Source organism: Ochotona princeps, chromosome 2 (genome assembly GCF_030435755.1).
Source record: "Ochotona princeps isolate mOchPri1 chromosome 2, mOchPri1.hap1, whole genome shotgun sequence".
In the NCBI taxonomy this organism is placed as follows: domain Eukaryota; kingdom Metazoa; phylum Chordata; class Mammalia; order Lagomorpha; family Ochotonidae; genus Ochotona; species Ochotona princeps.
In genome coordinates this window covers 19,867,565-19,895,458 of record NC_080833.1, presented here as the reverse complement: position 1 = coordinate 19,895,458, position 27,894 = coordinate 19,867,565, and the positions used below count along the sequence as shown (strand labels likewise).

The following is a 27,894-nucleotide window of genomic DNA, read 5'->3' as shown; positions in this document are numbered from 1 at the left end:
GAAAGAGAGAGAGAGAGACAGAGACAGAGACAGAGACAGAGACAAAGAGAGTTTCAAAGCCCAAGCGCTCACCCATGCAGTCACAACACAGGTGTTTCCATTCAGCCCATGGCATTCACACAAAGAAGGATAACTGTAATAAAATAGAGATTTCTTAAGAAAGCTTGCAATTCCCAGAGAACAGCCAGGTCTCCAACTCTAACCCATGACGACTGACTCCCATTTGCTGTCGCTGGAGTGTCTCCTTGCGGTCTTTCACGGTGAGGTGATGGCTCCAGACTTCTCGGATTTCTTACTCTTGGACAAGGCAGCTGCCTGCTTCAGCAGCTCTCGGTTTTTGGCCTGAAAAAAAAAAAAAATCAACACAAGCAAATCCTTTGGTAGGACAGGAGAAATTTGACAAGTAGGTAAATATAGAGGCACATGCAATGTAGGGAGTCAGGGAGAGGGGACCAATTCCAGAAATGAAAAACAACAAACTCCAGGATTTGACATTTGGTTCAGGAAAAACTATGCTGGAGGTCAACTGGCCTCCCTTAGTCTTGGGATTCACTGTTACAAAAGGAGACTTCACACATTTAAAAAAAAACAGGGAGTACCTTCGTGGGCATGACACACAGAATTTATAATGAATACACCTGGAATCACATCTGGCTTATTCAAACACCAAAGAACACATCTGTTAATTCCTCTGTTTTTAAGGAGAAAAGATCAGCATACAAGAGAAAAACAGCAAATGACATCTAAAAAGAAATATTAGTGTAACCTGCCAATATTTTGAGAATAAAAGAAATCTAAGAGGTTACCACTTTAAAAAAAAAAAAAAAAAAAAAATCGTATAGGAGTGAATGCTGAGGTGGCAAGGGTTAAGCCAACCCTTTGGATACCTGCATCCTGTACTGGAGTGCCTGGGATCAAATCTTGGCTACCTCCTTCTTCTGATCTTTTTTTTTTTTTAAAGATTTATTTTTATTACAGTCAGATATACAGAGAGGAGGAGAGACAGAGAGGAAGATCTTCCATCCAATGATTCACTCCCCAAGTGAGCCGCAACGGGCCGGTGCGCGCCGATCCGAAGCTGGGAACCAGGAACCTCTTCCGGGTCTCCCACGCGGGTGCAGTGTCCTTGACTGCTTTCCCAGGCCACAAGCAGGGAGCTGGATGGGAAGTGGAGCTGCCAGGATTAGAACCAGCGCCCATATGGGATCCCGGGGCGTTAAAGGCGAGGACCTTAGCCACTAGGCCAAGCCGCCGGGCCCCTTCTTCTGATCTTACTCCCTACTAATGCACGCCCTGAGAGGCAGCAGATGATGGCCCACCAGCATTTGGGTTTCCACCAACCACACAGGACACTCGATGGAGTTCCTGCCTCCTGGCTGTTGTATGCAGGCATCTACGGAGTGAACCAGCAGATGCAAGATCTCACTCACTCTATAAATTTTTCTTTATTTTTATTTTTACTTGAAAGGCAGGGGGGAGGGAGAGAGAGAGATCTTTCATTCACTGGTTCACTGCCAAATGGCTGCAATGGCTGGGGCTGGACCAGGCTGAAGCTAGGAGCTAGGAGCTTCTCCCAGGTCTCTCACTTAGGTGCAGGGGCCCAAGCATTTGGGCCAGCCTCTTCCGGTTTCCCAGGTGCAGTCGCAGGGAAGCTGAATTGGAGGTGAAGCAGGTGGAATTCAAACTGACACCCATAAGGGACGCTGGCACTGCAGATTAAAGCCTAATCTACTATACCACAATGCCAGCCTCTCTCAATAAATCTTAAACAAACATCCTCCACCCCCGCAAGCAGCTAAGCAAACCGCAGTCATTATATAATAGAAGCAGGTCACCTGCAATTGTTCTGTAACTTCTTTGTGGGTTTTCTCCATCTGGTTCATTTTAGCTCTCATCTGAGATTCCTGGTACTGAAAATCAGCCTTTAACTCTGTAATCTGAGGGAAAAAAGGCAGAGTAATCAGAACAAACTTCTGTGCAACAAAACGCGTTCTAGTGGTGGGTGAGTGGTTCAGCTGTTAAAACATTGCTAGAGACACCTGCATCATGTATTAGTGCCTGGTTCCAACCTTGGTTACTCCACTTCTGATCCAGCTTCCTGCTAACACACGACCTAGGGAGGTAGCGGACAATGGTTCAAAGACTTGGGTCCCTGCTACCCACGTGGGAGACTCTGACCAAGTTATTGCCTCTAGCTTGGCCCACTACAGGCTGTTACAAGCATTTGGGGAACAAATCCCTGTACAGAAAAGCTTTCTTTGTCTCTATACCTTTCAAATAAAGATACATCCTAAATGACTTAGTATCTATCAGAGAGCTAAATGATCCCACAAACTGAAAACTCCAGGGCTTTCCCGCAGTCCTCACCTAAAACAAAGCCAAGGCATTCCATAGCCTATTTGATTCTAACACTTCCCTGAAGATCATACAAAACCTCGAACTAACATTTTTGATACATACCACTTATAAAATCCAATGTTTTCTTTTTTAAAAAGATTTCATGTATTTACTACATTCCAACAACTCCAAATAATCACCTCCAAATAAAACAATGACCATAAAGTGATGATCTGAGAGAAGCCATGAAAATAACAGAGGCTGCCCAACACTGAACTTTTACCACATTCCAGAAGGACTGATGAGTGAATTCAGTAGGGTAAGCTGACGGGACTGGTGCTCCCTTTTTATAGATGGGAAAGCTGTGGCTTAGAGGTTAGGTCCCATGGCCAAGATCATTGAGTCAGCAAATGACAGAATGAGATTTCAAGCCCAAGGCCCCCTTGTGTTGACTTCCCTATTCAAGGAGCAGAAGGGACACCTCTATCCCCAAGATGATGTGCAAGCCGAGTCTTGACGGACATCAGGAGAGAAGCAGGGCATCCAAGCACAGGGGACATGGGGACACAGAGAAGGGAGTACCAATAACTGAGGGGTCATTATAGCGCCTGATGAAGGTGGAGAGAGTAGCAGTTGAGGCTGAAGATAGCAAAACAGATGGGGAACAGCCTGTGTTCTAAGTCAAGCAGTGACCTTGAGCTCCAAGGGCCTGAGAAACACTCTACCATTTCTTTATGCTTTTTTTTTTTAAAGATTTATTTATTTTATTACAAAGTCAGATATACAGAGAGGAGGAGAGACAGAGAGGAAGATCTTCCGTCCGATGACTCACTCCCCAAGTGACTGCAACAGCCGGTTCTGTGCCGATCTGAGGCCGGGAACCTGGAACCTCTTCTGGGTCTCCCACGCAGGTGCAGGGTCCCAAAGTATTGGGCCGTCCTCGACTGCTTTCCCAGGCCACAAGCAGGGAGCTGGATGGGAAGTGGAGCTGCCGGGATTAGAACTGGCGCCCAAGGACCCGGCGGCATGGCCTAGCGGCTTAAGTCCTCGCCTTGAACGCCCTGGGATCTCATATGGCCATTGCGGCTCACTTGGGGAGTGAATCATCAGCCGGAAGATCTTCCTCTCTGTCTCTCCTCCTCTCTGTATATCTGACTTTGTAATAAAACGAATAAATCTTTAAAAAAAAAAAGAACTGGAGACCAAATGGGATCCCGGCGCGTTCAAGGCAAGGACTTTAGCCGCTAGGCCACGCCACCGGGCCCTATGCTTTTTGTTAAAGCCCTAAATCTCTAAGCAGTAGAAGCAAGTATTCATTTTATCTTTATTGGTGAAAATTCTTTTCTGTGTCACTCATAACGGGAATATGATTGGGTCTACCCTCAACTAACAGTGACTGCTCCTTCCATGACTCTACCCTCAGGCAGGAGGAAAGCACAGCACAGTACAAAGAACAGTCAAGTCAAAAAGACCCAGGTTGGACCCAGCGTGGTAGTCTAGTGCTGGGCTCCTTGCCTTGCATACACTGGGATCCCATGTGGGCACCGGTTCTGGTACAGGTAGCCCCACTTCCCATCCAGCTCCTTGCTTGTGCCCTGGGAAGGCGGTTGAGGACAGCCTAAATCCTTGGGACCCTGCATCTGCATGGGAGACCCAGAGGAGCTCCTGGCTCTTGACTTCGGATCGGCTCAACTCTGACTGTTGCGGCTGCTTGGGGAGTGAATCATCGGATGGAAGGTCTTTCTCTCTGTCTCTCCTCCTCTCTGTGTATCTGACTTTCTGATAAAAAATAAAAATTAAATCTTAAAAAAAAAACACCCAGGTTGCTGGGGTTGGGAGAAAGGTAAGGGTGGCTTTGAGACATAAAGGATAGAGCTGCCACCTGCAACACCTGCATCCCATATAGATGCCAGTTTATGTACTAACTGCTCCCCTTTTGATCCAGCTCTCTGATAACAGCCTGGGAAAAGCAGCAGAAGATGGCCCACATGCTTGAGCCCTGCACCCATGTGGGGGACCAGGAGAACTTGGCTCCTGGCTTCAACTTGGCCTGGTCCTGGCTGTTATGGCCATCTGAGAAGTGATCCAGCAGGTCGAAGATCTCTGGCTTTCCATCCCTTTCTTTCTTTTTTTTTTTTAAAGCCTTATTTTTATCAGAAAGTCAGATATACAGAGAGGAGAAGAGACAGAGAGGAAGATCTTCCGTCCGCTGGTTCACTCCCCAAGCAGCTGCAACAGCTAGAGCTAAGCCGATCCAAAGCCAGGAGCCTGGAGCTTCTTCTGGGTCTCCCACACAGGTGCAGGGTCCCAAGGCTTTGGGTGTCCTCAACTGCTTTCCCAGGCCACAAGCAGGGAATTGATTGGAAAGTGGGGCCGCTGGGATTAGAACCAGCATCTATATGGGATCCTGGTGCATGCAAGGCAAGGACTTTACCTGCTAGGCTACTGTGCCGGGCCCTCATCCCTTTCTTTGTAGTTTAAGTAAATATTCAAATAAACAGACTAACAAATAAATAAATAAAGCAAGTATCTAAAGAATTTGACACAGCAGCTGGTACATGGAATTAACACACTGATTCAAGTCTTGGCTGTTCCACTTCCCATTTGGCTTTCTGCTAAAGACCTGGGAAGGCACTAGATAGCCCAACTGGGCCCCTGAACCCACATGGGAGACTCAGAAGAAGCTAGTGGCTCCCAGCTTTGGACTGGCCCAGCTTTGATCACTGTAATCAGTTTGGGAGAGCTCTAGCAGACAGATTTTTCTGTCTCTCCCTCTGTTTACTCTTTCAAGTAAAAGAAATAAATGTTTTAAAATAAAATTTAACACAATGTGAATGTCTTTATCAGCCATTCAGAATGAATCATAGTATAATGAACCTGCCATAAGACAGCACGTATTCTCAGGAAAAAACAGAATTATGGGCCGAGCATGGTAGCCTAGCGGCTGGGGTCCTCGCCTTGCACACACTGGGATCCCATGTGGGTGCTGGTTCTGGTCCAGGTATCCCCACTTGCCACCCACCTCCCTGCTTGTGGCCTGGGAAGATGGTAGAGGATGACCCAAAGCCTTGGGGCACTTGCACCAGCACCATATGGGATCCCGGCACATGTAAGGTGAAGACCTCAGCCTCTAGACTACTGTGCTAGGCACAACTGTTCCTATTCTGAAGATATGAGAAATACAAGTCAGGGCTGGCATCTTGGACAGTTAAGCCTCCAACAGCATCCGATATGGGCATCAGTTTTGAGTACCAGCTGCTCCATTTCCAATCGAACTCCATGATAATGGGGTTGAGAAGGCAGTGGAGGGTGACCCCAGGTCCTTGGGCATCTGTACCCACGTGGTACAGCTAGCCTCTTCTCAGGACATGGGATCTTTCTCAAAGCATCAATGGTGAGTACACCACAAACAACATGTCCTGTACCACTTCCATGACACGAAGATGGCTTGCCTCCCAAGCTCATATAGTTGAGCCATAAGCTGAAAGTTACTAACAGGGCATAAACTTAATCCAATGACAGTATTTAGGAGGTGAGTCTAGTGGAACGTTTTTAGGTTACTGGGGGTGTGTTCTCTCAGAAAGCAGTTCTCACCTGAGGGATGCTAATAAAAGCCGGTGGAGCACAGCTTCTCACTCTGCTAAAGCATCACTGTCAACAGACAATGGGGCTACCCAATTTTGAACTGGTATCTTGAAAACTGAGCTAAGCAAACCTTTCTCTCCTTCACAAGAGGCTTCATTTCGTTGTAGTGACAAAAAACTGACTCATACAACCACAAGTCTAACTCTTGCATCACCCAGGTCTAAGAGGCATAAATTAAACCATACCTTCTTTTCTTTCTCTAAAATCATTTGATCCTTCTGATGCAACATCTTCTTCAGAGTAGCCACTTCTTCCTTCAGCTGGGCAATGATGACAAAGTGGTCAGTGCCTGGGGAATCCAAAGCCAGGTCTGGAGAAAAGCTGAGTAGAAACATGAATGGAAAAAGAAAAAAAAATCAGTTTGGTCAGATAAACTTCTCTCCACCTCAAGGCACATCCTAAGCCAGCCCTGCTCCTCAGTCAGAGGAGCTCATTCAGTCAGAATGACCAGCATCAAGCACACTGCTCTGGACACCAGCTGAGGTGCTCATAACCACACCAACCAAAACCACAACTGAGCAACCTCCCTGCATTGTCTTCCCTTCTGTTCAGGACTGAATGTCATACCCTAAGAGCAAGGGTATGGTTTCAGGTTCATGAAAGCTCCACAACAGTTAGCTGGTGAAGAACTCCTGGAGTCAGGATGGCTTCTCAGTCCCAAGCCCATGCACCTCTCTGCTTGCTCCCCATGGAGCACATCCAGCAGAGCTCTACTCTGGACCCCAGAGCACTGCGATGTGGTGCACCTGTGGGGAAGCTGCCACATCGTGGTCTTGGGGTCGGTCCTTTCTGAGCATGATGAAGGTGACGGGAAGGAAGTCAGCTTCCCCTATGTGATAAGTGGCCTGTTGACTGTCATTTCCAATAACAGAATGCTGTGACAGTTAAAATGGCAGACTCCAGAGCCACACTGCCTGCCATCTGGGTCTTCAACAGGTTTTCCTCCCAGGAGCAATAAGCAGAGTGCTCCATTTTGTCCACATGCCAGCTGGCTTCTGTGTCCTTCCAACAGTCTCTGGACCAGGGCCCGTATCAGGGGATCTAGGGACCCCCAAGATCATACTCACAACCCTATCTATACACACCACAGGTAGTTTTCAGAAGACAAATCCTTAGCCATTACCAGCTACTCACAGAAGTCTGGGAGCTCCAGAAGGAAAAGAGTCACTGCCAAGAAGGCTGGGTCATACCCTTCTCCACAGAGCTCCCAGAGGAAGCTCTTCCCTTCCCAGAACAGTCTTCAAAGTAAAACACCAGTCTCACCCTTTCTCCTAAGCGGACACTGGAACGCAGCTCCAGCTCCCTCCATCAATGCAGCTACTACTTGGCTTCCCCTTCTTGGTAGGTTCTTTCCTGTATCTCACACCACATCTAATAACCAGCAGTTCTCACTTGGAAAGGATTCTGAACAGCAGGTCTAATCACTAAACACAGTTCCTCAGTTACCAAGTCACACGCTTCTATGTTAAAAGCGGAAGATACAGTCCCTGGTAGAACATTTCCTGCTTCACCCCAGGCTACATGAAGCATGTGAGATAAATGTCAAAAGGAAGAATGAATCAATGCTCTTATTACTGATGAATGTGCAGAACAATGGGGCAGCAAAAACAAAATGCAAAACAGTACAAGGTGGCACACAGCAGAGTGTTGGAAGGACCTTCACGTTTCAGATCTGATGTCATACACCTGCTTCAAAACCCACCAAAGGCCAGTTTTTCCCTCAACCTAATGGAGTCTATTGAAACTCAGAACTGGGGCCCGGCGGCGTGTCCTATCAGCTAAAGTCTTCGCCTTGAGCGCACTGGGATCCCATATGAGCGCTGGTTCTAATCCCGGCAGCTCCACTTCCCATCCAGCTCCCTGCTTGTGGCCTGGGAAAGCAGTTGAGGACAGCCCAGTGCCTTGGGACACTGCACCTGTGTGGGAGACATGGAGTAAGTTCCTGGTTCCTGGCTTTGGATCAGCGCAGCACCAGCCGTTGCGGTCACTTGGTGGGTGAATCGTCAGACAGTAGATCTTGCTCTCTGTCTCTCCTTCTCTCTGTATATCTGCCTTTCCAAAAAAAATAAATAAATCTTAAAAAAAAAAAAAAAAAAAAAAAAGAAACTCAGAACTGAAAAACAAAACAAAACCAAAAATCCCATCACTAAGCCTACAAACAGTACTTTGGTATCTCCCACCTGTTCTGACCATTCAACGCACTGTTGGCAAAACCAGTCCTGTCCAGCTCGGGTTAGGGCCTGACCTCTCCATCTTTCTAACTTCTGGGTCAGTATCGACAGCTTGCAATGAGAAAAAAAATGATTAGTATGGTAGAAGAGCCAGGTTCTTTCCAAATACTTCCAGTGACAGGGAACTCACTATCACTCTAGGCAACTTCCTATAATCCTTCCTTGGACTGAACCAAAAACTGCCTTCTTACAAAATGCTGGGTGGGCCACATTAAGTACTATTTAGACACATTTCAAAAGCAAAATTAAATCAAGCTACAAGCAGCAGGATGTCCTTTAGAAATTATAAACCACAAGATGTACCTGCTGGGTCACCCACTGTTGAAGTGCCTTTTTTATTGTCTACAGGATGACAGACTGGACTAAGACTCAGTGCTGCATTTTCCTGAGAGGAAAGCTACAAATTCACTTAGGTTTTCCTTAATTAAAAAGTGTGTGTTTGGACCTGGCACAGTGGCTTAGTGACTAAGTCCTCGCTTTGCACGCACTGACATCCCATATGGACGCCGGTTCATATCCCAGTTGCTCCACTTCCTACCCAGCTCCTTGCTTGTGACCTGGGAAAGCAGTTGAGGATGGTCCAGAGCCTTGGGACCCTGTACCCATGTGGGAGACCTGGAAGAAGCTCCTGGCTTCGGATGAGCTCAACTCCAGCCATTTCGGTCACTGGGGGAGTGAATCAATGGGCAGAGGATCTTTCTACATCTCCTTCTCTCTGTAGATCTGCCTTTCCAATGGAAATAAATTTTCCCTAAGAGAAGAAAGCTAGAAATTCATTCATATTTTCCTCAAATTAAAAGTGTTTGTTCAGGTCCAACACAGTGGCTTAGGAGTTAAATCCTTGCCTTGCACTTACTGGGATCCCATATAAGCACTGGTTCTTTTTTTTTTTTTTTTTTTTAAAGATTTATTTATTTTATTACAAAGTCAGACATACAGAGAGGAGGAGAGACAGAGAGGAAGATCTTCCGTCCGATGATTCACTCCTCAAGTGAGCCGCAACAGGCCGGTGCTCGCCGATCCGAAGCCGGGAACCAGGAACCTCTTCCAGGTCTCCCACGCGGGTGCAGTGTCCCAATGCATTGGGCCGTCCTCGACTGCTTTCCCAGGCCACAAGCAGGGAGCTGGATGGGAAGTGGAGCTGCCAGGATTAGAACCAGCGCCCATATGGGATTCCGGGGCGTGTTCAAGGCGAGGACTTTAACCGCTAGGCCATGCCGCTGGGCCCTAAGCACTGGTTCTTATCCTGGCTGCTCCACTTTCCTTCCAGTTCCCAGACTGTGAACAAGGAAAGCAGCAAAGGATGGTCCCAAAGCTTTGGGACCCTGCACCTACATGGGAGATCCCGAAGAAGCTACTGGCTTCAGATCAACTCGGCTCCGGCCACTGTGGCCACTTGGGGAATGAACCAGCAGACAGAAGATCTTTCTGTCTCTCCTCTCTGTGGATCTGCCTTTCCAATGGAAATAAGAAAATCTTTAAAAAAAAAATTAACAAAAAGAATCAGGAAATAGTGAGAGGAAGGCTTATATGTACTAAACTGTTAGAGAAAGCTAAGAAAACACAGTCTGCAAGATATAAAAGATTGACAGGCAAAGAATAAGAGGTGGGAAAATAATCAAATATGCCTTTTTTTTTCCTTTCAACTTACTTACCAGGGACTGGACTGTAGCACAGTAGAATACGACTCCACCTGCAGTGCTGGCATCCCAGGTAGGCACCAATTCAAGACCTAGCTGCTCTATTTCTGATCTAGCTTCCTACTAAACACCTAGGAAGGCAGTGGAGGATGGTCCAGGTACTTGGGCTCCTGCACCTACGTGGGAAACCTGCATAAAGCTGCTGGCTTTGGATCAGTTCAGCTCTAGCCATTGTGGCCATTTGGGGAGTGAACCAGCAGATGAAAGATATCCTTCTCTTCCTCTGTAACTTCACCTTTCAAATAAAAATAAATAAATATTTTAAAAAGTTAAAAAGCTTAATTTATTCAAAACTCGGAGTTACAGAGAAAGATCGTTCATCTGCTGATTCACTCCTTTAATGACTGCAATGGTCAGAGCCTGGTAAGCCAAGGCTGGAGGCAGATCAGAAGCAGAGCAGTTAGATATGAACCAGAATCCATACGGGACAGTAGCACTACAAGCAGCAGTTTGACCTTCTACAGCACAGTACAGCACCTCAAGTATGTCTTAAACAAGAGAGAAAAGAATGTGGTTTGGAAAGGACAAGGGAAAGAAAACTGTTGGGAGCAACTGTGTAAGACATGGAGAATAAAAAGTAAAGAAAAAGAACATAAATTTAAAAAGGATTTGAATATTTTTACAGTGAGGAGAGCAAAGTAGATTAACTAAAAACTGTAAGACAGGGGGCCAGCATCGATGTACAGCAGGGCCTGCGACACCAGCATCAAAAATGGGTGCTGGTTCATGTCTGCTCCACTTCCAATCCTGCTCCCTGCTAATGGCCTGGGAAGAGCAATGGAGGATGGCCCAAGTGCTTGGGTCCCTGTTGCCTATGTGGGAGACCCACAGGAGGCTCCAGGCTTCAGCCTGGCCCAGCTCTGGCCACTGTGGCTATCTGGCAAATGAACCAGCAGATGGAAGATCTCTGTAATTTTGCAAATAAATCTTAAAAAACAAAAACAAAAAAACGTGAAGAAGCTCCAGCAATAGGTATTTCAGAAACAATACTGATTAAACTTGGTATAGGAATTAATTTGAAACACACACATAGTAAAACGGATTTTAGTTTGTATAACATTGAAAATCTGTCAAAAGAAAACAAGAAATTATCTGAATCTTTTTTTCAAAATGAACTGAGAAAATGTACAAAAGAACAAAATGTTCTATGAATATATTTTTGAAAGAAACACAAATAATAGAATGTTAAGATTAGCAATGTGCAACATTCAAATGGAACACATAAATATATGAGAACAATTTTTGTGATAGCAGAAAACTTTTCAGATCTTAAGAGGAAATTACTTTTGGGCCATTGTGCTTTACTGGTCAAAGCCATTACTTGCAACGCTGGCATCCCTTATGGGTGCCACTTCATTTCTCAGTTGCTACATTTTTGATCCAGCTCTCCGCTAATGTGTCTAGGAAAGTACCAGAAGACGGCCCAAACACTTGGGCTCCTACCATCCACATGGGAGGTCCAGAGAAGTCCTGGTTCCTGGCTTGGGCCTGACCCAGCCCTGTCCATTGTAACCATTTGGGCAGTGAACCAGCAGATGGAAGATTCTCCCCTACCCTCTTCTACCTCCGTCTTTCTTCCTCTGTCATTCTGCTTTCAAATAATAAATAAATTATTTTAAAAAAAGGTACTTTTAGAAATTATGTCATTTTAAGGAAATGATAAAGGAAAAAATGATCTTTTGAAGTCTTCTCAGAGAGCATCATGCAAGAGTACATGTGTAAGCGAAGAATCAGAGGAAAGCAATCGCCGCGAGGGACCAGATATAAGAAAAAAGTCTCAACAGAAAGCTTGAGTTTTTAGCTTGATGTATCTATGGCAATAGACAAAAAAAAAAACCTAGTGGCATCTGAAAATTTTGTTTATGATAATAATAATCTCTATATAATAATAATAACCTAGGGCCCGGCGGAGTGGCCTAACGGCTAAAGTCCTCACCTTGAACACCCCGGGATCCCATATGGGCGCCGGTTCTAATCCCGGCAGCTCCACTTCCCATCCAGCTCCCTGCTTGTGGCCTGGGAAAGCAGTCGAGGACGGCCCAAAGCTTTGGGACCCTGAACCCGCGTGGGAGACCTGGAAGAGGTTCCTGGTTCCCGGCTTCGGATCGGCACAGCACCGGCCGTTGCGGTCACTTGGGGAGTGAACCATCGGGTGGAAGATCTTCCTCTCTGTCTCTCCTCCTCTCTGTATATCTGACTTTGTAATAAAAATAAATAAATCTTAAAAATAATAATAATAATAACCTAAGTGTAATAATCAAATAGAAGGGCGAACTTCTATTAGAGAACTGGTTGATCAGACAAGCACCAACACAGATGATGACTCTCCAGGCACAGGGCACAGGTCGGGCCAGCACTGCGGTGCATCTGTGTTTTTCTTTCTTTTCTAGATTTATTTATTTTTGCTGCAAAGGTAGATTTACAGAGAGAAGGAAAGACAGAGAGAAAGATCTTTCATCTGCTGGGTCACTCTCCAAATGGCTTCAATGGCCAGAGCTGAGCTGATCTGAAGCCAGGAGTCAAGAGCTTCTTCTAGGTCTCACACATGGGTGCAGGATCTCAAGGCCCTTGACCATCCTCTGCTTTCCCAGGCCATAAACAGAGAGCCAGATGGGAAATGGAGCAGCCAGCACATGAGCTGGTGTCCATATGGGATGTCAGTGCTTATAGGTGGAGGATTAGGCAATTGAGCCATCACAACTAGCCCCAAAGCCTCCACCTGAGGTGCTGGCTGAGTCTGGACTCCTTCACTTCTAATCCAGCTCCCTGCCAATGTGCCTGGGAAAGCAGAAGATAGCCCAAGAACTCGGGCCCCTGCCACCCATAGCGGAGAATAGAATGGAGTTTCCTAACACCTGAATTTGGCCTGACTGAGGCCATTTGGAGTAGCCATGTGGGGAATAAATCAGCAAACTGAAAATCTCCCTCTCCCTCATTTACTCTGCCTTACAAATACAAAAATAAATCTTATGTATACACTGTCATAAATAACCCATATGTCAACATTGTGGCATAGAAAGTATAGCTACTGCCTGTGATGCTGGCATCCCATATGGGTGCCAGCTCATGTTCCAGCTGTTCCACTTCTGATCCAGCTCCCTAATGATCTGGGAAAAGCAGGGGAACATGGTCCAAGTATTTGGATCCCTGCCACCCAAGTGGGAGTCCCGGATGAAGCTCCTAGCTCCTAGTCTTGATCCGGCTCAGTCCTAATCACTGTTGTCTGGGGAATGAACTAGTGAATGAAGATTTGTCTCTGCCTCTCTTTTTCCCTAACTCTTTCAAGTAAATAAATATTTTTTTTTTAATCTTTAAAATTAAATAATAAAGGCATAAATTTCATTTTACAGAGCACTCAAAATAGTTCATTCTGTGAAGCAGTTTGGATTTTTTGTTTGTTTGTTTTTTTTTTGGGGGGGAGGGTTGGTTTGTGGTTTTGTTTTTGTTTTTTCCCTGTCTTTAAAGGTTTAATTGCAAGGTAGAGATACATAGAGAAAGGTCTTTCATCATCTAGTTTACTCTCTAACTGGCCAAAATGGTTGGAGCTGGGCCTGTCTGAAGCCAGTCAGGAGCTTCTTCCAGGTTGCCCACATGGGAGCAAGGGTCCAAGCACTTAGGCTATCCTCCACTGCTTCCCCAAGCACATTGGCAGGGAGCTGGATCAGATGTGGAACAGCCAGGACTTGAACCAGCACCCATACGGGATGCTGGCACTGTAGGTAGCAGCTTAGCGTGCTGTATTATAACTTAGGCACCTGTGAAGCCATTTTTACAGGGTCACATACCTGGCATAGAGGAACAGTCTGTACCAGGTCTACTTTCTTTACACTAACTGCTCAGAGGAAAAACAAAGTTGACCAGAAAGATGATCCTCAGATGGTCCCTTCCCCAAGGTAATAGAAATCAAGCATATCCAGAAGATTAAATTTAAGACATAAGCAAAAATCTAGTTGTAAAAAGGTAGACTCCAAAATAAAATTAATGAAAAATGCAATGAGAAAGAATAAATCTCTCAGATGCTTTGTATTCCCCTGAATAAATTAACTTAGGCCGTGGGGAGCCTATAGGCTGCTCTGCCCCCACACCTGCACCTGGCCAGCAGTGGAGATTACAAACAGAAGTTTTCAGAATGGAGATGACTGCAAGGGTTTTAGGACAGTGTGTCAGGTGCTCTCCCTGCTGGACGCCCAGGCGTGGAGGACTAGGCAACTGGCTGGGCCCAAGACTCCAACCCAGGAGACCCTCTGGGGACCAGGATTAAGCAGCTCCTGGGAGAAAGCATTACTGAGCCAGAGAGGAAAGCAGTGGATACAAATCTCATCTGATTGACTTCCAATGAAACATAAATGTATCTCCTGACTTTCTAGGAGTCATGTGGGGAGTCATTAAGTGGGGTGCAGAATTCCACAGCACTTAGGTCCAGTTATAAGGTCTTATAATGATGAGATTTATGAACTCATAAGAAGTACTGCTTCTTTCTAAGCTCTCAAGTGGCTCATAGAACACCCCTACAAGGTTCACTGACAGCCACAGATTAGCTGCAAGGCATACCTACAATGTATTCCTGTTTCAAGAAACTGCATTTCAGATGCGTGCGCACACATATTCCAACTGGCTCACCTGTCTCCATTAGTTGTGATTGACTCAAACTTGGATTTTTTCTTTGGGATTTCATTTTGAATTGAAGATGTAGAAAGTGTTTTCTGGCTTTTAATGGCAAAAATAGAGAGACACACATTAGAAAACAAAGATTAATAATACATCACAACGAAAGACTGTCAAATGGATCAAGTTAAGAGAGCAGGCCTTCCATGCAAGGGCCCATTATTACAATCTACCAAGGTGCTGATTTTGTCAGTTCTAGAAACATGGGTGGCTGGCTGGTCTGTGATCAAAAGCATTCCTGCCCTTAATATTACCTGCTTTTTTAATAACCACAAAAAGTGTATAAAACTTCAATAAAAAGTATCACCTTGCAGCTTAAAGAGTACTTTTACGCTGTCTTGTAGGCATTTTACAATTCCGTGAGGTATACAGACAAGTTACTATTTCTGTTCTGCAGAAACTGAGCTCATTAAGGCTATCTAACATACTCAAAGACATACAGCTGGTTAGTAGTAAGCGGGGACTAGAAACCAGGTCCACAGAATTTAACTCTTTGCCCAGTTCTTCTGTGAGTCTACAGGTATCTAAGTCTTACAGTGGCACTAAAGTCAATTTTGGGGGCTAATGTTTGTGAAGCCACCGCTTAAGCGCTGGTATCCCCTATGGGTGCTGATCCCGTTTGCTCCACTTTCAATCTATTCCAGCTTACAGCCCGGGGAAACACTGGAAGACTGTCCGTTGTTTGGGCCTCTGCCACCCTCATGGGAGACCCAGATGGAGCTCCAGGCTCTTGGCTTTGGTCTGGCCCAGCTCTGGATACAGTAGCCATCTGAGTGAATCAACATGTCTCTCTGTCTCTCCCTCTTCTCTCTGTAACTATTTTAAATAAATCTTAGAAGAAAAAAAAATCAGTTTTACTTAAAATTGGTCATGAAACCAAAAGCGGAAGCCCAAGATCTGGTATGTAACCCTTTCACAGGGATGCATGCCCAGTCCCTAAGCCCAGAGGACTCTCCATACCCCTTTACTGCATCTCTCTGGAGCACGTGATACCACAGACGCTCTACCCTTCTTAAAACTTTCCCTTCGGGGCCCGGTGGCGTGACCTAGAAGCTAAAGTCCTCGCCTTGAAAGCCCCGGGATCCCATATGGGCACCGGTTCTAATCCCGGCAGCTCCACTTCCCATCCAGCTCCCTGCTTGTGGCCTGGGAAAGCAGTTGAGGACGGCCGAATGCATTGGGACCCTGAACCCGTGTGGGAGACCCGGAAGAGGTTCCAGGTTCCCGGCTTCGGATCGGCGTGCACTGGCCCATTGTGGCTCACTTGGGGAGTGAATCATCGGATGGAAGATCTTCCTCTCTGTCTCTCCTCCTCTGTGTATATCTGGCTGTAATAAAATGAATAAATCTTTAAAAAAAAAAAAAAACACTTTCCCCTCACTTGGCCATTATCCGGCTTCCCACCTCTCTGCTCACCTCTTAAATTGCAAATGCATCTAGACCTTTGTTCTCATCCCCTCATCAGTTTTGAATGGTCCAAGTGCATGGCTTTAACACTTTCCTGCAACAGTGGTTGGAAATGACGCTCCTGGGATATTTTCAAAACAATGAGAAGCCCTGACTCTACCCTAGACTCTCCTGAATTCGCCTGCAGAGGACCCAGAGAAATCTGCATTTTAAGATAATTTCTACTCCCAGGGACTCTTACATGCTACCAAATGTCCATGGCCAAACTTGTCTTCTGACTTCTAAGCTAAGTTTCTATAAATAATTCTTGGGGTTTCAAACTCAGCTTTATGAAACCAAAATTCCCTTTCTGTATTCTCAGTAAAGGATTTACCTGTTCAGGAAAATAAAAACAAAAGACACCTCAGTCAGTTGCTACTCACGTATTTGCTCATCAAATTATCTAAACTATCAGGGTCCAGCATGGTGGTTTAGCGGCTAAAATCCTCGCCTTGAATGCACCGGGATCCCATATGTGCACCGATTCTAATCCCAGCAGCTCCACTTCCCGTCCCGTTCCTTGCTTGTGGCCTGGGAAAGCAATCGAGGACAGTCCAAAGCCTTGGGACCCTGCACCCATGTGGGAGACCCGGAAGAAGCTCCTGGCTCCTGGTTTTAGATCAGCTCAGCTCTGGCCATTGCGGCCAATTGGAGAGTGAATCAGTGGCCGGAAGATCTTCCTCTCTGTCTCTCCTCCTCTCTGTATATCTGACTTTGCAATAAAAATAAATAAATCTTTAAAAAAAGTTATCTAAACGCTCTTCCTAAATCTGCCTATTCAATCTTCAGGACAGAGTCTTCTCTTAACATCTCTTATCTAGATTCTTACCAACAGCAGTGTCTTCATCCTCCCACACATTCTCCCTACTAGTCAGGATCCTTGTTTTTTTAAACATATTTGGCTTCCAGGCCCATTTTCATTTCCTTCAATGGCATCCCACTATACGTCAGGATCAAAGTCCCACTTCTCAGGTCTGCAGTGGGAGAAGACTGTTTTCCAGGGCTCCGTGTGACCCCATACTCTCAAAAGGCCATTCCTGCAGCCTCGGGAGGCTCTGCCCGACCCCTATCTGTTGTTTCCTGCTCACCCTGAGGGCCAGCTGCCCACCAGCTCCCCTCCAAGCCTGCATTCCTTGAGTCCCAAGGCAGCTAATTACCACAGCCTCTCAGGCCTTCCGCCCAACATGTTTCACCACCTGCCTCTTGCAGGACTCTGCCAAGATTGGACTGCAGCTCATTCTTCCCAGACTGCACACTTTCAGGAAGCACCGGGACTGCTATATTCCTCTCTGCCTTCCCAGCAGAGTCCCTGGCCTGTGTGCTGAAGAAACACTCTTAATGGTAATAACAAAAATAATCACTAAAATGGATTGCATGTACCCTGTAAGCACATACCATATAATTTAGCTTTATTACAACCTCATGAAATAATACTATTACTTCCCTCATGCTATAATGAACAAATTTTCCCAAGATCCCCACAGAGAAGTTGGCAGAGCTGGGATTCAATCCAAAGCTAGAACGCTCTCTCTTTTTTAAGATTTATTTTTATTGGAAAGGTAGATTTACAGAGAGAAGGAGAAGCAGAGAGAAATATCTTCCATCCACTGGTTCACTGCACAAGTGGCCGCAATGGCCAGAGCTGAGTCTACACAAAGCCAGGAGCCTGGAGCTTCCTTTGGGTCTCCCACATGGGTGCAGGTTCCCAAGGCTTTGGACCATCCTCCACTGCTTTCCCAGGCCACAAGCAGGGAGCTGGATGGGAAGTGGAGCAGCCAGAGCATGAAAAAGTGCCCATATAGGATTCCAGTGGTTGCAAAGCAAGGATTCAGCCACTAGGCTTCACAATATTATAGCTACTGAGGTCGGCAAGGAAAAAAAGGGGGCATTTTAACTGGATTCCACCAGGGCAAATTGCAAACATTGATCAATCTCCCGGTATTTAAAAAGCTATATGCTGGGCCTTGGCATGGTAGCCTAATGGCTAAACTCCTCACCTTGCATGCACCAGAATTCCAAATGAGCGCCAGTACATGTCCTGGCAGCCTCACTTCTCCTTCGAGCTCTCTGCTTGTGGCCTGGGAGAACAGTAGAGAACAGCTCAAAGCCTTGGAACCCTGTGCCTGTGTGGGAGAACTGGAAGAAGCTCCTGGCTCCTGGTGTCAATTTGGCTTAGCTCCAGCTGTTGTGGCCTCTGAGGGAGTGAATCAACAGACGGAAGATCTTCTCTATCTCTCCTCCTCTCTGTATATCTGACTTTCCAATAAAAATAAATAAATCTTGAAAAAAAAAAAAAAAGCTGCATGCTGGGGCCAGCACTGTGACACGGCAAATGAAGCCACCATCAATGGCATCAGCATCCCATTTCGGGCTCAGGTTCAAGTCCCAGTTGTCCACTTACAGTTGCCTGCCAACGTGTCTGGGAAAGCAATGGAGGATGACCAAAGTGCTTGGATCCCTGCACCCATATCAAAGACCTACAAAAAGCTCCTGGCTTCAGCCTGGCCCAGCCCTGGAAAAAGTGGCCATTTAGAAAATGAACCAGCAGATGGAAGATTTTCTCTCCTGTCTGTAGCTGTGTCATATATATATATAATATATGATATATATGTTATATCATATATTATCATATAAAATATAATATATAATTAATCATATAATTTAATATTTAATATGCATTATAATATATTTCATATATCATATAATACATACTATATATATTTTATATTATATATGATAATATGTATTACATTATATATCATATTAATAGATATTATATTAATATAATATATAATATATATTAAATAAAAAGCTTCATGCTAGGGCAGGCATTTGGAACAGCAGTTAAGACAGTGCTGAGGATGCATGTATCCCAAGTCAGAGTGCCTGGCTTTAGTCCCAGAAACTCCACTTTTGACCTAGCTTCCTGCTAATGTATACCCTGGGAGGCACATGATGATGGTTCAAGTACAGGGGGCCTTGCCACCCATGTGGGAAACTCAGATTTACTTCTAGGTTCCTGTGAGTGTTTGGGGAGTGAATTAGTTGAGGAAAGATCTCTGTCTCTCTGCTTTTCAAATAAAATGAAATTAAAAATAAAAGCCCGTGCAATGACTTAAACTAGCTAATCATCCACCTGCAAGTGCCAGCATCCCCTACGAGTGCTGGTCCATGTCCTGGACGCTCCCCTTCCCATCCAGCTCCCTGTTTATGGCCTGGGAAAGCAGCAGAGGAAGGTCCAAAGCCTTGGGCACTTGCACCCATATGGGGGACTCAGAAGCTCCTGGCTCCTGGCTTCAGATCAGCTCAGCTCCACCTGGGGAGTGAATCAGAGCATGGAAGACCTTTCTCTGTCTTTCCTTCTCTCTGTAAATCTGCCTTTCCCATAAAAATAAATAAATCTTACAACAATTAAAAAATAAATAAATAAAGGTGCATTCCTCATCAAGTGAAATGTTTAGTTTCCCAAGGAGCTAAGCACTCCAAGTGTGAGAACCCTGTAAGACAGAGTAAGCTCCAGAAACATTTTAATCATAACATGAAGACAGGAAATCCTGACCCCTTATGGAAACCTCTCTGATTTGGAAGATACGTGAATTATAAAACACAAAATGCATGAGAACCTTCCAGCCAGCTAGTAGCCGGAGATAATGGCAAGATGCATGCGAGTTGGCGCTTTCCCGGCTGCCTGCAGTATCACACCTGCCTCTGACACCTCACTGTTACCTGTTGTAATGGCCACTGCCACTCAGGCGACTGTACTGCTCCTTCTCCTGGTGGCTGGCCCGGGAAGAGCTGCTCAGGTGCTTCCTCTGCTCCTTGGTCTTCTGCAGGACGCGTTTGTACGACAGCGTACACAGCCAGCACAGCAACTTGCCGTCAACCTGCAAGACCAGAAGGACAAGGTGAGGCTGAGATGAGGCTGAGCGAGCGTGGGACAGACCAAGCATGTGGCCAAGTGGGGGCAAGGAACTCCGGCCTACCTCCTAGAGCTTTGAGAGACTGTGGCAAGGATTCAGTGACAATACATGTGAGACACTGAACAGTGCCAGGAATGGAGAAGTTCTCTTACATATCAGCTGCTAATTTCACGCATCTTTTCGTTTTGTTTTTTATCAGCTTAGCAAACAGATCAGTGACGTTCCCAAAAGAATTGTAAAAGACATAAATATATCTCCATGGTGCTCATTAAGGAAAACTCAACAGGGAGAAGACAAAAGATGGAATACAGTCTCTCTCTTTTTTTAAACTGACAAAAAATTATATGTATTTATCATGTACAACTGAAGTTTTGAAACAGGTATAAAGAATGATCGACTCAAGCTAATAGGCGTATTGCCTCATATGCTTACTTTTTTATCCTTTCTAGTTGAGAACACTTGACATCTACTATCTTAGCAATATTCAAGAACACAGTATACACTGTTATGAGCTACAGTCACCATGCTGCAATAGATTTCTAAACCTTTCTACTCCTGGCTAATCGAAACTCTGTATTCTTTGGACAACACCTCCCCAATCCTTCAGTTTTTTGTTGTTCATTTTTATTTATTCGAAAGGCAGACAGAATAGGAGCAGTGCACTAGCTCCCACCTACTATTTCATTCCCCTAAGGCCCACAATGACCAGATCTTGGGGCTGGGTTAAAAACAAAGCCAGGACCTCCCAAATGGGTGTCAGACGCTCAATCACCTGACCCCTGAGGCTGCCTCCCAGGGTTTGCATTAGCAGGAAACAGAGTCTGAAGTCACAGGGGGGGTGACAGAGTAGCATAATAGGCTGATTCTCTGCCTGCAGCATCGGCATACCATATGGTCATAGGTTTGAGTCCCAGCTGCTCCATATCCAACCCAGCTCTCTGCTTATGGTCTGGAAGGGCAGCAGAGGATGCCCCAAGTCCTTGGGACCCTATAGCCATGTGGGAGATTTGGTTCCTGGTTCCTGGCTTCAGATCAGATCAGCTCTGGCTGCTGTGGCCATTTGGGGAGAACCAGCAGATGAAAGACCTCTGTCTCTCCTTCTCTGTAAAATCTGCCTTTCCAATAACGATATTTTTTTTTTTTTTAAGATTTTATTATTATTGGAAAGCGGGATATACAGAGAGGAGGAGAGACAGAGAGGAAGATCTTCCATCCGATGATTCACTCCCCAAGTGAGCCACAACAGGCCGGTACGCGCCGATCCGATGCCGGGACCAGGAACCTCTTCCGGGTCTCCCACGCGGGTGCAGTGTCCCAAAGCTTTGGGCCGTCCTCGACTGCTTTCCCAGGCCACAAGCAGGGAGCTGGATGGGAAGTGGAGCTGCCGGGATTAGAACCGGCGCCCATATGGGATCCCGGGGCGTTCAAGGCGAGGACTTTAGCCGCTAGGCCACGCCGCCGGGCCCGATAAATTTTTTTTTTTTTTTAAATGAATTATCCAGCCTGGTGAAATGGTTCAATTAGCAAATCTTCCCCTTGTAAACACCAGATCCTACATGGGTGCTGGTTCTTATCCCAGCTGCTCTACTTCAGCTCCCGGATTATGACCTGGGAAGCAGTAGAGGATGGGCCAAAGCCTTGTGCACTTGTACCAGTAAGGAAGACCCAGAAGAAGCTTCTGGTTCCTGGCTATGGATCAGCTCAGCTTTGGCTGTTGTGGACTGTTAAGGAGTGAACCAGTGGAAGATCTTTCTGTCTCTCCTTCTCTCTGTAAATCTGACCCCTCTCCAATAAAAAATAATTAATAAATTAAAATAAAAAAACTATTAGAAACAAATAATCCTAGGTAACTCTGATTGTGTGGCTGTCATGTACCAGGCTCTATTCTTTTTTTTTTAAGAGTTACTTTATTTTTATTGGAAAGTCAGATATACAGAGAGGAGAGGAGACAGAGAGGAAGATCTTCTGTCCAATGATTCACTCCCCAAGTGACTGCAACGGCTGGTACTGCGCCGATTCCAAGCCAGGAGCCAGGAACTTCCTCCAGGTCTCCCACGCGGGTGCAGGAACCCAAGGCTTTGGGCCATCCTCGACTGCTTTCCCAGGCCACAAGCAGGGAGCTGGAAGGGAAGTGGAGCTGCCCAGACTAGAACCAGCGCTCATATGGGATCCCGGCATTCAAGGCAAGGACTTAAGCCACTAGGTTACTGCACAGGGCCCGCCAGGCTCTATACTAACAGCTTTACACGTTAACCACTGTTGTAACAATGCTAAGGTCTGGTCATTTCTGTTTACAGGTGATGAAACTGAAGCACTGAGCAGTTAACTCGCCCTAAACCATACAACTAGTGACAGAAACAGGATTTCCACTCATGCACTGAGTCCACAGCGCCCACTCTTTTATCCCCAAGTTTGGTCCTCTCCTAGTCAATGAACTCTGAACAAGATTAAAATTCATAAAAATAAGATTAAAGTTCATAAAGCAGAAACTTACGAAATTTCAGTGTAATTAGATGCATAAATCAATTTACTCCTCAATTAACAATGATGCAGGTCACAGAACTGCTTTAGGAAAGCAGAAAGGTCAAGATCTTTCTCAGTGAAATCTCTTCCTGTCCCCGTAAAGCAGCTGCTGTTAATGCCTTTGGGAAGTAAGAAGCTGATGCATAAGAGCAGAAGTAACCAGCCTAGCTCTCTCCACCTGTACCAGCAGTGGACCAGGACGTGGACCTGGGGGGTGACAGGGCCTGTGTGGTCAGCCAAGACAGTTGCCTCGGTTGCCTCCTGATCATGGATACAGTGTCTTCATTCTCTTTGCCTCAGGGAAGAAGCATCCAACTGTGCCAGCAGGAGTCTTCCAGCCATGGGAAAGTTACAGCCTTCGGTTGTAAATGAATGAATTTGGCTAGCAAGGGTCCTTGAGTGCCTAAGCACCCTCAAAAGCATCTCAGTCCATTGAATAGCTTCTGAACTATAAAACTTCAGTCAACAAATATTTATTGAGCACCTTCTATGTGCCAGGCACCTGAAATATAGTAGAGAACAAGCTGGGCAAAGAGCCCATGTGGATGGACAGACTTGCGAGCAAATAACAATTGTCCACAATAGGTACTAAGTGGAAATAAAAGAAGGTGACATGACAGGGGGATTGAAAAACAGCCAATGATCTGTGATGAGATGGCTTCTGACTGAGACCTAACATGAAGAACCAGTTAGACAACAGAGCAGCATGTCAGATCAAAGGCCAACCGGCACAAGGGTGGGTCAGAGCCCAGCACAGCTAAAGGACTGCCGGGCTCACAGCATGGCTGCAACAACAAGGCACAGAGCAGAGGCTGAGAGCCAGGGGCAGGCCTGGAACCTGCTGGAAGGTTTTCATGCAGGATGAAACTCTAAAGCACCTTAATCTACCAACCCAGCACCATGCAACTTTCCCCTAGGTTCTCATGATCCTTAACATAAACACAAACATTTAAAGAGCCAGATAATAAAACCAGCAACCCCACTCCATCCCCTGTAGGTCAGTCTCTTCTTTTACAGAGTTCTGCAGCATTTTCCAGCGCCCCCCCCCCTTCACTCCTGTGGGACACAGCTCTCTGTAATTGAAATTCTCATGAACTGTTTGAATACAATGTTCCACATTTGACAAAGGAAGGAAACAAAGTTTGAACATCTTCTGCAACAGAACCAGGAAAGAAACAGAGAACCAGGAAAGAAACAGAGAACTCTCACCTTTTTCTTACCATAATTGGTCCATCTAAATTTCTCTGAAAGAAAATGAGAACACAGAGATATTTACCTTTTTTCTATCATCTTTCCTGTCAAATGCGCACTGCTGCTTGCACTGCTCACAGGAATACGGTGGTCCATACTTCTTCTCTGAATTCGTACAGCGCTGGCATTTATTGCCAATAAACGCTGCGATGATGTTGCAATACTGACATGGTTTGGGCTAAAGAAGGAAAAAAAGGGGGCCAAGTCAGTATATCATAAAATACTACCTCATTTTTTTGAGCAATAGTTCCTACTGTGTAATCCATTAGTCACAGCAAAAAAAATGCACTGCCAACTTCACAAATTCACTTTTGTTTTGATCAAATGAAGACCAATTCTTAACACTACATAAAGCAGTTTTCTACATAGAACTATTGATTTTGAAACAAGTAAGTGAATAGAAACAAAAACCCATTAGGATGTATGCTGAGACTTTATCAGAAATGCATAAAGCAAACCAGCAAGCGCTCCCAAGCTTCTGGGACAGCTTCTTTTTTGTTACCATGCTATAAAAACATCTGCATATAAATATGCTGGGAGAAGGGCACACAGCATCCCAAACCCTAACATAAAGAAAAAGAGTCACTCATCCCAATCAGCAATCAACTGTCACCAAATACAGTCTCAGGACTCATCTTTCCCCCTTTTCCATGTGGTCACTGAGGCCTCTCCGTGGAAATCACACTCATGAGCCCCAGCGGCAATGAACTCCTAACCATAAGTATATCAGCTTAGTTAGACAACAGTATTATTAACTATGATAACAAAACTAGTCCTACAATTGTGACGATTTTAACAGACCCAAATACTCACTGTGAGGTTCAGAAAAATCCTACCTACCGTTCCATACAACTGCACGTTCTGAGCGCATTTCTTGCATATTGTATTGGTTTTACTGTTAAAGGAGAAAGAGACACAGATTTTCTTAGAACATCTGAAAACTATTGCTCCTTAAGCCCCAGGAGTTTGCTCACTGCTAAGGCCCAAGGTGAGATACAATTAGCACACTAAGTTAACTCAAGTCTAAGGACCAATCCAGTAAAGTTTTGGATGATTATGCGGCTTCCAATTGTAGTGTCTCAAATAAAACATGGTTTTGTTAAAATGAAGAACTAGTTACTTCAGACAACTCCAAGGATTCATAATTAAAACAAAACAGACATGGAGAAGACTTGCAATATCATGTTGGACTAAAATGGACTAGCAGGATTAGAAAGAATTCTCAATTCAAATGAAGAGTTGAGGGTCCGGCAGTGTGGCCTAGTGGCTAAAGTCCTCGCCTTGAACATGCCAGGATCCCATCCAGCTCCCTCCTTGTGGCCTGGGAAAGCAGTTGAGGACGGCCCAATGCCTTGGGACCCTGCACCCGTGGAGACCTGGAGGAGGTTCCTGGCTCTGGACCGGCACAGCACCGGCCATTGCGGTCACTTGGGGAGTGAATCATTGGACGGAAGATCTTCCTCTCTGTCTCTCCTCCTCTCTGTATGTCCGACTTTGTAATAAAAATAAATCTTTAAAAAAAAAATGAAGAGATGAGGAATTAGAGGTGAGGACTGAAGAACGTGTGCTTGGATACAAATTGAGAGGTTCTATGCAGTCCAGTCCCACACCTCTTGCTTCCCTCACTCCCCTCCATCAGTAAAAGCATATGAAACTTCCAGACATAAGCAGATGCATGACCAAATATTTATTAATATTGTCAATTTCTCTAAGAGTTAAGCACTGACAAAAATAAAACATATTGGGCCCAGTGCAGTACTGTAGCAGTTAAAGTCCTTGCCTTGAACATGTCAGGATCCCATATGGGCACCGATTCTAATACCAGGCAGCCACGCTTCCCATTCAGCTCCCTGCTTGTGGCCTGGGAAAGCAGTTGAGGACGGCCCAAAGCCTTGGGATCCTGCACCCATGTGGGAGACCCGGAAGAAGCTCCGGACTCCACACTGGCTCAGCTCCAGCTGTTGCAGCCACTTGAGGAGTGAACCATTGCACAGAAGATCTTCCTCTCTGTCACTCCTCCTCTCTGTATATCTGACTTTCCAATAATGAATTTTCAATGTATATAATACACATACCAGACAGTGAGACCCCAGTCTATGGCTATGGGATAATGACTTTCTTACTGTCAAGAAGACCAGAACCCCAACACAAAACAACCGGGGGATCAAAAAAATCAGTAACTTCAAAATTACAAGCAACAATAGATCACACCTAGAAAATACCTAGACTTGTAGACTATGGGCCCTTCCGTACACCTTGACTGGGAACTGCAGTGTCTGCACGGAGACTGTCACTGATTTCAGATCTGCACAGGAACTGTACATCATGGTGGTGGACAAAGACCCTACCTCTCTTGCTGGTACTCAGTCCTGCAGTAGGTACATTTCACCACGGGGTGGGCAATCCGACATTCCTGAAATGACAGGAGCAGAGCTGTGAGCCACCGCCCAGCCCGGAGAACACCCTGAGCAGGAAGCAGAAGCCCCAGGTACTATTCCTAGCACAACCACTATGCTTGAGTGAGTCACTGCAAACTTTCTGGGCCTTCTTTTCCTCCTCTGTAGTGTCTGCATCACTGCCCGGCTGCTGATGTGGGAGGTAAGTAAGAGTGTATATGGAATTAGTCATAAATTGTAAAACAGAGAAATAAGCCCCAAACTGGGAACAAGAGGCTGTGAATGCTAGTCCCAGTTCCACCACCCTGTGATTTTGGGCAGGTTTATTTCTGAAATAAAAACGCTGGATTAAATGCAGGGTTATTTATCCAAGACCTCTTGAAGACCACAGACACATTTGCATTTTCTCAGACACGGTAAACCAAAGTGGTAAAAACAAGTCACAGCCACCTGTGGCAAAAGGGGAAGAATTAGGAGCTATATTCAAACCAGAGACACAAACTCAGGATTATCTGGGAATATCTCAAAATCCCTTTTCTGCCGGCTTGGTGTGACTTGTCTAAACAGGCCAACTAGGGTAAAACAACAACAACAACAACAAATCAGCGGGACTTTCAGGGATAAAAACTGATCAGAAGCTGGTTAGGACGCAGAGCGAAGGTCATCAACTGGAGGCTGAAAAGTCACCCTCCTGATTCATGCACTCAATTGCGGGGCTTATCTTTCCTCCCCCCCCCTTTTTTTTTCTGAATAAAGCCTGGCCATCTCCAGATCTGAGACCAGTTACCAAGCACTGGACAGGAGCCTGACACGCTCGTCCCGGTCAGCTCCCAACTCCAGAGTTCAGGTGGAGCAAGAAAGGGTCCCCTCAGCCCACCATCGGGGAGCCCACGGCCACAAGAAAAGCAGAGCCCAAAGGGAGTCCCCACGCAGTGGGAGAGAGTCTGGCAAGGGAATGATGCGAGGTCCCCTCCCCCGACCACACCGGGGCGATGAACAATCCCCGGTGGTTGCTAAGCAGCCGGACACGCCGGGCGTGGGGGGCCTGGACAAGGCCCGGGACTGCCCGCCACTGCCCCGCCGGCCCCGCAATCGGAGCGGGTGTGGCTTCTCATCTAGAGGAGCCTACCACACGCTGCCCGAGGGGGAACCCCGCCGGGCGTCGCCACATCACCAGGAGCTCCCGGCCGTGCCTCCTGCGTCCCCAATTCCCGGCCCCCGCCCCAGCCCGCGCACCTTGCACAGCTGCTGCCCCTGAGACAGCGCCTCGAAGGGGAAGCGCTGGTGGCACTTGGTGCAGGCGTAGAGAGCCGCCATGTCCGGCCTGGGCCGTGCTCCCCGCCCCGCCGGCCAGGCCCGCCGCTTTATCTGACAGTCTGAGGCACAACCTGGCGGCGGCTGCGGCGGCGGAGGCGGCGGCAGGCAGGGGTTGCGGCAGGCGGGAGGGTGGGAGTGGGCCGGCAGGGACCGGGGCGGGCGAGACAGCGCCAGACGCCCGTTCACTGGTTCAGGTCGGCGTCGATCAAGCAGGAAGGGACGGAACACGGGGCTTTGGACGACTCTGATTGGGTCTGAACTGGCGTACGCCACCGTGACGCGCGAGGCCGCGATTATGTAAAGCGCAGTCACGCGGGAGCGCCGCCTGGAGAGACAGTCTCCGACCCGGACCTCGGAAGCTCCGTGGGCTCCTCCCACTTTGCTCGGCGTTCCCGCCCTCGTTCCGCCTCTCCTCAGCCGCAGGCGCGATCCTGCTTCTCGCGATACTTAAGTGGAGCGGTGA

The 27,894-nt window shown here is 46.3% G+C and overlaps 1 protein-coding gene across 2 annotated transcripts; it reads right to left on the bottom strand.

Moving 5' to 3' along the window:
• Nucleotides 1–139: 139 nt before the first annotated feature.
• FAM76A (family with sequence similarity 76 member A) lies at nucleotides 140–27,775 on the bottom strand. 2 transcript variants are annotated; one of them, XM_004592190.4, is made up of 9 exons: nucleotides 27,351–27,775; nucleotides 26,067–26,131; nucleotides 24,559–24,613; nucleotides 23,744–23,896; nucleotides 19,751–19,908; nucleotides 14,534–14,620; nucleotides 6,168–6,303; nucleotides 1,836–1,937; nucleotides 140–342 (listed from the first exon to the last, which is right to left on the bottom strand). In XM_004592190.4, the coding sequence occupies exons 1-9, from the start codon at nucleotides 27,429–27,431 to the stop codon at nucleotides 256–258; spliced, it is 924 nt and encodes a 307-aa protein (XP_004592247.1). In that variant the 5' UTR covers nucleotides 27,432–27,775; the 3' UTR covers nucleotides 140–255. The 2 variants fall into 2 exon arrangements, with proteins under 2 accessions (XP_004592247.1, XP_004592248.1); XM_004592191.4 differs by lacking the exon at nucleotides 14,534–14,620.
• Nucleotides 27,776–27,894: the final 119 nt, after the last annotated feature.